Genomic DNA, 11,250 nt, shown 5'->3' with positions numbered 1-11,250 from the left:
CTATATGTTGGATAATTGCTTGAATCTAAATTACATGTCAGCATGGATACACATGGTTTTTATACAGCTCACAAAAAGCAGTGAGTAGTTAAATGATTACATTGAGTCCAGGAATAGAAATGATTGGTGCAGAGGAAAGCAATAGGCAAATTAGACCCTGGGTATTTGATCTTCCTAATGACCTCCATGGCAACCAAAAACTTGGTAGCGTTAATTGTTCTCCTAATTATTAAGCTCTATCGAACCTTTCGATCCTCATTGAATGGGCATAATCTTGGAGAATAGGGCAGATGAGTGTGTGTGTCCTTGATGCATATTGTATGAAGATATTTATGGCATGATTTTCTAGGGTTCTGTGAGCTGACGTTTTGGCGCCATAGTGTGGTGATGGACAGCACTTGAACAGTGGACATAAAAATGCATTTACTGGGGTTTATTAATTATGGAAGCCGTTTAAGAACCAAACAGAAGCAAACAGAGTTAAACAAGTTTCTATTGGACAAATTCTAGTAGGTCCATTCCCATTTCGTTCCAATTAAGAAATGTTTTGTAACAGAAACAGTGTAATGAATACAGCACTAGCCTATTGCTATCCTCACATTGTCTCCTAGCTATGGATGAGAATTGGAACAAGGCAAATAGAGAACTACTCCTGATTCCTCATATCACATTAATGAGGTTCAGGAGACCAAATGGCTCTCTATTAGATCAGCATCATTTAGTCCCTAAATAATGAATGGGTGCATTAGCTCTTAGCGACTATTAGCAGAGTAGCTAGCTCTCATAGTAGCAAAATGTTCTCCATTGAGGTAATAGTGCATTTAGGCTGCCAGCTGTGCATGTATCAGAATAGATTATTCTCTACTGTGTAGTTTTCAAAGGTATAACAGAAGGGCAGAAGAGGACTTGTTGAGAAAGAGAGAAGATAAGGAGTTGGTGGTGAGAGAGAGAGAGAGAGAGAAGACAGGGAGGTGGTGGTGAGAGAGAGAGAGAAGACAGGGAGGTGGTGGTGAGAAAGAGAGAGAGAGAAGACAGGGAGGTGGTGGTGAGAGAGAGCGAGAGAAAAGACAGGGAGGTGGTGGTGAGAGAGAGAGAAAAGACAGTGAGGTGGTGGTGAGAGAGCGAGAGAAAAGACAGGGAGGTGGTGGTGAGAGAGCGAGAGAAAAGACAGGGAGGTGGTGGTGAGAGAGAGCGAGAGAAAAGACAGGGAGGTGGTGGTGAGAGAGAGCGAGAGAAAAGACAGGGAGGTGGTGGTGAGAGAGAGCGAGAGAAAAGACAGGGAGGTGGTGGTGAGAGAGAGCGAGAGAAAAGACAGGGAGGTGGTGGTGAGAGAGAGCGAGAGAAAAGACAGGGAGGTGGTGGTGAGGTGGTGGTGAGAGAGCGAGAGACAAAAGACAGGGAGGTGGTGGTGAGAGGAGGTGGTGGTGAGAGAGAGAAAAGACAGGGAGGTGGTGGTGAGAGAGAGAAAAGACAGGGAGGTGGTGGTGAGAGAGAGAAAAGACAGGGAGGTGGTGGTGAGAGAGAGAGAGAGAAAAGACAGGGAGGTGGTGGTGAGAGAGAGAGAGAGAAAAGACAGGGAGGTGGTGGTGAGAGAGAGAGAGAGAGAAAAGACAGGGAGGTGGTGGTGAGAGAGAGAGAGAGAAAAGACAGGGAGGTGGTGGTGAGAGAGAGAGAGAGGAAAAGACAGACAGGGAGGTGGTGGTGAGAGAGAGAGAGAAAAAGACAGAGAAGAGGGGTGGTGGTGAGAGAGAAGACAGGAGGAGTGAGAGAGAGAGAAAAGACAGTGAGGTGGTGGTGAGAGAGAGAAAATACAGTGAGGTGGTGGTGAGAGAGAGAAGACAAGGTGGTGGTGAGAGAGAGAAGGGAGGTGGTGGTGAGAGAGAAGACAGGGAGGTGGTGGTGAGAGAGAAGACAGGGAGGTGGTGGTGAGAGAGAAGACAGGGAGGTGGTGGTGAGAGAGAGAAGACAGGGAGGTGGTGGTGAGAGAGAGAAGACAGGGAGGTGGTGGTGGTGAGAGAGAGAGAGAGAAGACAGGGAGAGAGAAAGAGAAAAGACAGGGAGGTGGTGGTGGCGAGAGAAAAGAGAGAGAGAGAGAGAGAAGACAGGGAGGTGGTGGTGAGAGAGAAGCAGGGAGGTGGTGGTGAGAGAAAAGACAGGGAGGTGGTGGTGAGAGAGAGACAGGGAGGTGGTGGTGAGAGAGAGAAGACAGGGAGGTGGTGGTGAGAGAGAGAAGACAGGGAGGTGGTGGTGAGAGAGAAGACAGGGAGGTGGTGGTGAGAGAGAAGACAGGGAGGTGGTGGTGAGAGAGAGAAGACAGGGAGGTGGTGGTGAGAGATAGGAAAAGGTGCATCTGTCAATCAGTCAAACACTTTAATGTGGCAATACAATACAAGTAACAAACAATTCACAGGGCCATACACAAATCATTATCATAACCCCTGCTCCTCTTCACCACCTCATCCCTGCCTTTGCTTGTGTCTGGGATGAGCCTTACAGAACACAAACAGACATCCTCGCCGCACCACAAAGAAGCAGTCTTTACAGCGGCGTTTCAGAGCACTCTTGGTTTTCATCCCTACAGCGGGCTGGAGGCAGGCCAGGTGCTGACACTGGCCCTGGAGGGCGACCCGGCCCTGGGAAGAAGATCCAGGGGAGAAGGCCAAGGGCTGGATGGGTCTACTTGGCATCAGGAGCACTCTGACTGGGTAGGATGTAAGGGAGGAAAGGCATCGGGAGATGATAGTGGTGGTGATAGGGTAGGATTGGCTGAGGGTGATCCGGGTCAGATGGCGGGTTAGGGAGCTGACGAGGTGGTTCAACAGGAGTGGAGCCATGCTGTCACCAACACCTGCCTGGAGAGAGAGAACATAAATACACACACACACTTTTTTTTAGGACGTATCTCAATAGTTCAGTTGCTTTGCTCTTTCCATTCCTTCATTATCACTGATCTGACAGAACAAGCAATATGGTGGAAATCCATCCAGTTCTTTCAGCTACTAGTGGTATTGAAGGAGTAGAGGCAATCAAAACAATGCAGATTATTTTTTGCAGATTCTATCAGGCTATACAGTGCATGATTCATGCAGCATGGTGGATTCTGAAGGCCAGACGAGATCATCTTTCTACTACTCAATTAGGCAGTACCAGTACTTGATCAAAATACATTTATGAATGTAACATAATATGCACCAACCTTTCAGTTATAAAAACGGGTTAGAGCTGGGAATAAACTCCAGAAATGCACCGTTTAATCAAAGCAACACTGCCGAAGAAGGATTACTCTCGCACGGAGATATCGCTGCTTCCTGACTGTGACGTAAATGACTTTGAGAAAAGTCACAGCGCGTGCGGAGAATGGGGAGAATCTGTGCCCACTAAATACACTTTCTCGCTTTCATTTAAACTGTAACGCGTTGCAGAACTGATTAACTACAAAGTATTTACAATAATCCATTCCTTAATACAACAATTATGTTACTGTTGGTTGCAAACGATTCGTGAATATTTGATGAAATTCACAGCACTAGGACCAGGCGGTCGTCTTTGGAGGTCGGAGAAGCTCCCTCATCTTGCGTATAGAGTCCATTGTAAACATGGCTGCCGCTGTGCATCGGATTCTGTCCTTCAGTAGAAATGCTAAGGCGCTTGTATCGCCTTTGAAGACCTCGGCGGTTTCTCTACAGCGCTACAGTTTACAAGCGTCGACCACTGGAGAGCAAATTACCCACACCGGACAAGTAAGGCTCAAACGTTAGGTTGTGTGTGTTGGGTTTACCCCGAAAATATGTAGTTACTCGCTAGCTACCAAGCTAACGACACCTACTAGCACCCCTAACTAACGTTTGGCAAACGTGTCAGATGTTGGGGTTGTCAATTAAGATTTGACAGTTGGTCCAGCTTTGAATTGTGGTCACCAGCTAGATAGCTGCTCACCCACTAGTGGGGTAGTTAGGCGTTTATTCACGGTCAGTAAGTATTGGCACTTCTATCACGATAAAAGCTAGTAAGGGCAAAGGCAGATGACACTTTAGTTAACTAGATGGAGTGTCAGAGTTTACATAACTATTTTATTGATGGTTGTGAGATGATAACCTTACTGTGATCATGTATTGTATGTGTAGAATTTGATCAGCTATATATGATTGTTCTGGAACATATCTATTACAGTGTCTGCATGTTGTTTCAGGTGTATGATGAAAATGATCCCAGGCGGGCCAGGTTCGTGGGCCGACAGAAAGAGGTAAAACGACATTGTCTGAAAAGGCCATAGTTGCCATGTGACTTCAATATATTATTTACTTTTTTGCACACCAGTATTTCTACTTGCATCATCATCTGCACATCTATCACTCCAGTGTCAATTTGCTAAATTGTAATTACTTTGCTACAATGGCCTATGTATTGCCTTACCTCCATACTCCCATTTGCACACACTGTATATATATTTTTCTATTGTGTTATTGACTGTACGTTTGTTTATCCTATGTGTAACTCTGGTGTTTTTTGTTGCACTGCTTTGCTTTGTCTTGGCCAGGTCTCCGTTGTAAATGAGAACTTGTTCTCAACTGGCCTACCTGGTTAAATAAAGGTGGGGGGAAATGTAGAAGTTGAGTCGTATGATTTATACCACTACCTGTTCAAGTAAGGCCTAGAGCCTCTTTACATTGCTCGGCAAAGTGGCCATTGATAGATTTACAATGCATATTTAGTATTCCACTGAGAGGGAATTTGGACTACAAAACAGAGTGTAAGCTACTGACGGTACTGTTTGTGCTGTGTGTTTCAAGGTGAACGAGAACTTTGCCATCAAGCTGGTGGCTGAAGAGCCAGTCAGTTGCATAGAGGCCAGAGTGGTGTCATGTGACGGTGGTGGAGGAGCACTGGGCCACCCAAAAGTCTACATCAACCTGGTAATGACGTCTGTAGTGCACATGTCCCTATAATGTACACTAGTTGGTGTCGAAGTCAGAACTCATATAAGCTGTGACTACATAACAAGCACGAGCACAGATCCTGTATTCAATTTCAGTTCAATGTGCGCTCATGTGTGCTCAAGTCCAATTTACATGACTCGCGCAAGAATTACATTGCACCGTGCAAGCCATTGTGGAGGCACAATCCCTGAAAGAACGGCTGCGCCAGGCTCCACAATGCTTTGGAGTCAGCTCTCAGCGTTCAAGTAAAGTGAACTTTAACACCGCGCTGCGCTCGGTGACTTGCACAAATCAAGTCAACAGGCTTTTACATCGGGTCGTTTCTATTTTTCAGCTTCATGCTACTTGGTGATTTGGTCTATTTTATGTGGTGTTCCATTGTGCTAATGTCTGTTTTCTGTCTTCAGGATAAAGAAACTAAAGTGGGCACATGTGGCTACTGTGGACTGCAGTTCAAGCAGACCCATCATCATTGAGATGCTTTCTCAGTCCTCTCTCTCTCTCTCTCTCTCTCTCTCTCTGTAGTCTGTCATTCTGGTTAATAAATTATATCTACTTTTCTCCTCAGTTTGTATCAGTTCCTATGATGTGGGCTCTATGCATATGGAAGCTTCATCAGTTGGTAAATGCCTAGTCTTGGCACCCAGACCCAAATCAAGGCTCCCATGAGAGACTAGTAAATGCCACAATATTCTTTCTAGATGGCTTGGTTCAAAATGTGTTGCATCTATTCCTCAAGTGATTGCAATGAATTGTTTTTCTGGACCCTGCAGAAAAGAAAAATCGGGTAACTTTTCGATCTTACAGTTCCCTGTCTCACTGCCAGAGGGCAGCATTGGCTGACTTGTCGAAAGTGTTCATGCAATAGTAAATGATTCAGTGAAACAACAAGGTACAGGACAGACAGGGTGTTGTGGTTACTGTAGAAGCTGTGATGGGGTTAGTTTTGACTGATATCTTAATCATTTTTCTTAAGACGCGGTGCCATCAAAGTATTCACTCTCACCCCTTGACTTTTTACACATTTTGTTGTGTTATAAAGTAGGATGACAACTGATTTAATTTCCTTTTTTTTTGTCAATGATCTACACAAAATACACTCAGTGGAAGAATAATTCTAACATAACCCCCTGAGTCAATACATGTTAGAATCACCTTTGGCAGCGATTACAGCTGTGAGTCTTTCTGGGTGAGTCTCTAAGACCTTTCCACACCTGGATTGTGCAACATATACCCATTTATTCTTTTCACAATTCTTCAAGCTCTGTCAGGTATTGCTGCAGATTTACAGTACCAGTCAAAAGTTAGGACACACCTACTCATTCCAGGGTTTTTATTTTAATTTAACAATGTTCATTGTAGAATAATCGTGAAGATATTAAAACTATGAAATAACACACATGGAATCATATTACCAAAAAAGTGTTAAACAAATCAAAATATATTTGATATTCTTCAAAGTAGCCACCCTTTGCCTTGACAGCTTTGCACACTTGACATTCTCTCAACCAGCTTCATGAGGTAATCACTTGTAATGCATTTCCATTAACATGTGTGCCTTGTTAAAAGTTAATTTGTGGAATTTCTTTCCTTAATATGTTTGAGCCAATCAGTTGAGTTGTAACAAGTTAGGGGTGGTATACAGAAGATAGCCCTATTTAGTAAAAGACCAAGTCCATGTTATGGCAAGAACAACTCAAATAAGCAAAGAGGAACGACAGTCCATCATTACTTTAAGACATGAAGGTCAGTCAATACAGAACATTTCAAGAACTTTGAAAGTTTCTTCAAGTGCAGTTGCAAAAAAACATCAAGCCCTATGATGAAACTGGCTCTCATGAGGACCGCCACAGGAAAGGAAGACCCAGAGTTACCTCTGCCGCAGAGGATAAGTTCATTCCAGTTACCAGCCTCCGATTGCAGTCCAAATAAATGCTTCACAGAGTTCAAGTTAGACACATCTCTTTATCAGAGGAGACGGCATGAATCAGGCCCTCATGGTCGAATTACTGCAAAGAAACCACTACTAAAGGACTCCAATAAGAACAAGAGAATGGCTTGGTCCAAGAAACACAAGCAATGGACATTAGACCGGTGGAAATCTGTCCTTTGGTCTGATGAGTCCAAATTTGAGATTTTTTATTCCAACTGCCGTGTCTTTGTGAGACGCAGAGTAGGTGAACGGATGATCTCTGCATGTGTGATTCCCACCGTGAAGCATGGAGGAGTGATGGCGTGGGGGTGTTTTGCTTGTGACACGCAGTGATTTATTTAGATTTTAAAGCACACTTAACCAGCATGGCTACCACAGCACTCTGCAGCAATACGCCATCCCATCTGGTTTGCGCTTAGTTGGACTATCATTTATTTTTCAGCAGGACAATGACCCAAAACACACCTCCAGGCTGTGTAAGGGCTATTTGACCAAGAAGGAGAGTGATGGAGTGCTGCATCAGATCACCTGGCCTCCACAATCACCCAACCTCAACCAAATTGAGATGGTTTGGGATGAGTTGGACCTCAGAGGGAAGGAAAAGCAGCCAACAAGTGCTCAGCATATGTGGGAACACCTTCAAGGCTGTTGGAAAAGTATTCCAGGTGAAGCTGGTTGAGAGAATGCCAAGAGTGTGCAAAGCTGTCATCAAGGCAAAGGGTGGCTACTTTGAAGAATCAAAAATCCAAGATAGATTTGGATTTGTTTAACACTTTTTTGCTTACTATATGATTCCATATGTGTTATTTCATAGTTTTGATTTCTTCACTATTATTAGAATAGTAAAAATAAAGAAAAACCCTTGAATAAGTAGGTGTGTCCAAACTTTTGACTAGTACTGTAAGTCAAAACTCTAACTCAGCCACTCAGGAACTTTCCCTGTCTTCTTGGTAAGCAACTCCAGTGTAGATTTGGCCTTGTGTTTTAGGTTATTGTCCTGCGGGAAGGTGAATTAATCTCCCAGCGTCTTGTGGAAAGCAGACTGGGCCAGGTTTTCCTCTAGGATTTTATCCTGAAAAACTAATGTCCTTAACAATTACAAGCATACCAATAACATGATGCAGCCACCACTATGCTTGAACATATGGAGATACTCCGTAATGTATTGGATTTGCCCCAAACATAACACTTTGAATTCATGTGAGGTTGACCATGCAGTCGGATTGGAACAGTGTGGAGGCATACGAGGATGATGTGTTGTTTCTTCCAAAAGTGAGGCTTTTTATTAGCAGATAAAGAATTATTATAGCTGGCGACTCTACAAGTATTTACAAAAACAAACAGGACGATGAACAAAGAGGCCTAATAAACTCAAAAGAAAACCCAAGCTCAATAATTGTCTGTTAACCTAGCAGCATGCCATCCTTACCCTGTCTGTCTCTCAAACAGAAATACCAATACCCATCATGCATTTGACAAATGGGAAGAAGCCCTTTCAAAGCCTGTTCAATTAACATTAAGCTGCATGAATTAACATCTAAACCTTTTCAGATGCTACACACATACATAACCTTAAGCGCATATGTCAATAACGGTGCAACCATGCTTTTAGCATCAATACAATCTGGGATATGAACATGTACGTCCATCCGGGGATAAGAAACTTCCAAAATACTGTACACTGATTAAACCATGCGCTCTTGAATGCATCCCATTGCCTGTCAATGCTCTGACCAGATAATTAACAGATAACCCTCTACAATCAATGAGGAAATGCCAGGTAATAATTTACCAAAAGGACATTGCTAAACCATTAATCCTTTGCCATGTCTGATTATTAAAATAAGGCATGTCTTTAGATAATGTGACAGGGATCATAGGGCGATCATCACAAGGAGATCATAGGATGATCATCACAAGGAGATCATAGGACGATCATCACAAGATCATAGGACGATCATCACAAGGAGATCATAGGCGACCATCACAAGGAGATCATAGGACGATCATCACAAAGAGATCATAGGTCGATCGTCACAAGGAGATCACAGGGGCAGGCCACTGATTGAACAGAGCCCTATCTTATGAAAACCCAAATCTCACATTTTAGAAGCTAAAATCACATTTCATCCCATCGCGAATAATTTCATATTCAAACATTTAAATTGAACAACAATTCCATGTGAATCCGATAACTCTGATGTGTAGACTTTCCACTGTAGAGTTTATGTAATCTTTATCATTGATGAGAATGTCTCAGATGACAACCGAACTGACATAATATTCATTAAGTACCACCGCATATGTTCAATTGATCGGATTACCAGAATATAGTTCATTTCCCCCCACATTCTGATGTTCCCAGAATCTCTATGTTAACCAAAGGGGTTTGCAAATGTAACATCAGTAGGGTAGAGAGAGGAAAAAGGGGGGAAGAGGTATTTATGACTGTCATAAACCTACCCCCAGGCCAACGTCATGACAGAGATCATAGGACCATCATCACTAGGACGACCATCACAAGGAGATCATTGGACGATCATCACAAGGAGATCATAGGACGATCATAACAAGGACAAAAAGTTAATTTCTTTGACACTTATTTTGCAGTAACGATGCATGTTTTGGAATATTTCTATTCTGGTCAAGCTTCCTTCTTTCCACTCTGTCATTTAAGTTAGAGAGGTCCTTATAGGACTCATCCTGCATTCATCCACCCTTCCACTCCCAATCCCCCCTTCCACATACTCTCGCACCCCACCCCCTCCTCACTCCCACTCCCCACGCTGCGCTCTGCCACCCCTGGAAGATGTCAGGGGGGCTCCAGTCTGATAGGGAACAGCCGCGCGGAACAATACATGTTTGAAAAAGATGATATATATATTTCAGCAGCCATATTCTCCATAGACCTGCATGCCAAATTGGCCTAGGCAGGGTGTAGTAGGGCTGGGCTACAGATACAGACAGGCAGTGCTAGAGCTATCCTGTCCTGTCCCGGGCTGGCGATGCAGGCAGCCATTGGAACAGCGTTTTCCACACCATGGCGCTCAGGTTGGAAGGAAAGCATCCAAGCTGATATAATTGGTCCTGGTGACACAGGAAGAGAAGGTTTGATGCGATGGTAAGAGGGTAAGACTCATTCATAGTCAGACCAGGGATGGGTGATTGAAAGAGAGAAGAAGAGGCCATTGTTAGAAAGGATGTTCGGTCAGGGTTAGGGAGTTGAGAGGTTGAAAGGCGTGGAGGTTTTAGTGAGACACACACCCTGGTTGGTTAAGAGGTGTGTGTGTGTGTGTGTGTGTGTGTGTGTGTGTGTGTGTGTGTGTGTGTGTGTGTGTGTGTGTGTGTGTGTGTGTGTGTGTGTGTGTGTGTGTATAGGTTGCAGGCTCTTGGCTGGCTGGGGCATTGCTCTGAGCAAAATTTTCAGATGAAACTGAGCATATGAATTGTGTTGAATAAAACAGCGCCTTTTCAATTATTCATCCCTCTAAAATACGCGGACCACCTAATAGATATAGAGATGCAATGCTGTGAGGAAACTGTGGGTATAATTTAAGACTGCCATCAAACTCTTCAGATTCAAACTTATTTTAGTCCGATGTGCAATTAAGCTTATGTTCATTGTCTAAGATGGGTGCATGCTGTCAAATCACTTTTTTACAGGAAGAGAAAACGCATAGAAATGTTAAAGAAGTTGTATGTAATAATGTGTCCTTTTTAAGAATGTCTTCAAAGTTCTGTTGTTTCTTATGCAAACAAAGGGAAGTAAAAGTAGATGTGTTGTGTGAGAAGAGCAACTCAGTAAAAATCTCCAATAGATTCCTCTATGCAGAAGATGAGGAGGATAAATACCACTGAATTTCCTCTGTGCACACACACACACACACACACACACACACACACACACACACACACACACACACACACACACACACACACACACACACACACACACACACACACACACACTATAATCACTGTATTCTCCCTCAACATAAAATAACAATTCTCACCGTATAATTGCCCCATTAAAAGATTGTACCTCTAAGATCTGTCACATTACTGAGCCTCCAGCCTTACTAAGGAGCTACCCCTGATCTCTCTTTAGCCAATTATCTAACCTTCACTTCTCTAAAGTCACTCTGGATCTAAAATGCCCATAGACACAGATCTAGGATCAGCTCATCATCCTTCAATCCTAACCTTTACTATTAAGGGTACAAAAATCATAGCTGACCTTAGATCAGTGTGTTGGAGGGGCTTCCTCCTACTCAGCCGAAGTAACAGAGTACAGACGTCGTGACCTTTACCATGGAGACGATATGACATGTTCTAGTGCCAGGGACAGAGAGGGTAGCTGGGGGAAGCAGACACCTCCGC

General features: G+C 43.6%; 2 protein-coding genes across 2 annotated transcripts; one reads left to right on the top strand and one right to left on the bottom strand.

Annotated features, from left to right (window-relative positions):
* Nucleotides 1-2,356: 2,356 nt before the first annotated feature.
* On the bottom strand, nt 2,357-3,308 carry LOC115131401 (large ribosomal subunit protein bL36m-like). The gene is made up of 2 exons (XM_029663106.2): nt 3,197-3,308; nt 2,357-2,852 (listed from the first exon to the last, which is right to left on the bottom strand). The coding sequence occupies exon 2, from the start codon at nt 2,832-2,834 to the stop codon at nt 2,457-2,459; it is 378 nt and encodes a 125-aa protein (XP_029518966.1). The 5' UTR covers nt 2,835-2,852; nt 3,197-3,308; the 3' UTR covers nt 2,357-2,456.
* Nucleotides 3,309-3,438: 130 nt separating this feature from the next.
* On the top strand, nt 3,439-5,504 carry LOC115131400 (NADH dehydrogenase [ubiquinone] iron-sulfur protein 6, mitochondrial-like). Its single transcript, XM_029663105.2, has 4 exons — nt 3,439-3,740; nt 4,190-4,243; nt 4,791-4,913; nt 5,345-5,504. The coding sequence occupies exons 1-4, from the start codon at nt 3,597-3,599 to the stop codon at nt 5,411-5,413; spliced, it is 390 nt and encodes a 129-aa protein (XP_029518965.1). The 5' UTR covers nt 3,439-3,596; the 3' UTR covers nt 5,414-5,504.
* Nucleotides 5,505-11,250: the final 5,746 nt, after the last annotated feature.

This window comes from Oncorhynchus nerka, linkage group LG7 (genome assembly GCF_034236695.1).
Source record: "Oncorhynchus nerka isolate Pitt River linkage group LG7, Oner_Uvic_2.0, whole genome shotgun sequence".
Lineage (NCBI taxonomy): Eukaryota > Metazoa > Chordata > Actinopteri > Salmoniformes > Salmonidae > Oncorhynchus > Oncorhynchus nerka.
This window is presented reverse-complemented; position numbering and strand designations above follow the sequence as displayed.

Coding starts and splice junctions, on each gene's coding strand:
- LOC115131401 (XM_029663106.2), bottom strand. CDS start 2,834: ATGGCTCCACTCCTGTTGAACCACCTCGTCAGCTCCCTAACCCGCCAT.
- LOC115131400 (XM_029663105.2), top strand. CDS start 3,597: ATGGCTGCCGCTGTGCATCGGATTCTGTCCTTCAGTAGAAATGCTAAG. Junction 4,244..4,790: donor TCGTGGGCCGACAGAAAGAG/GTAAAACGACAT, acceptor GTGTGTTTCAAG/GTGAACGAGAACTTTGCCAT. Junction 4,914..5,344: donor CAAAAGTCTACATCAACCTG/GTAATGACGTCT, acceptor TTCTGTCTTCAG/GATAAAGAAACTAAAGTGGG.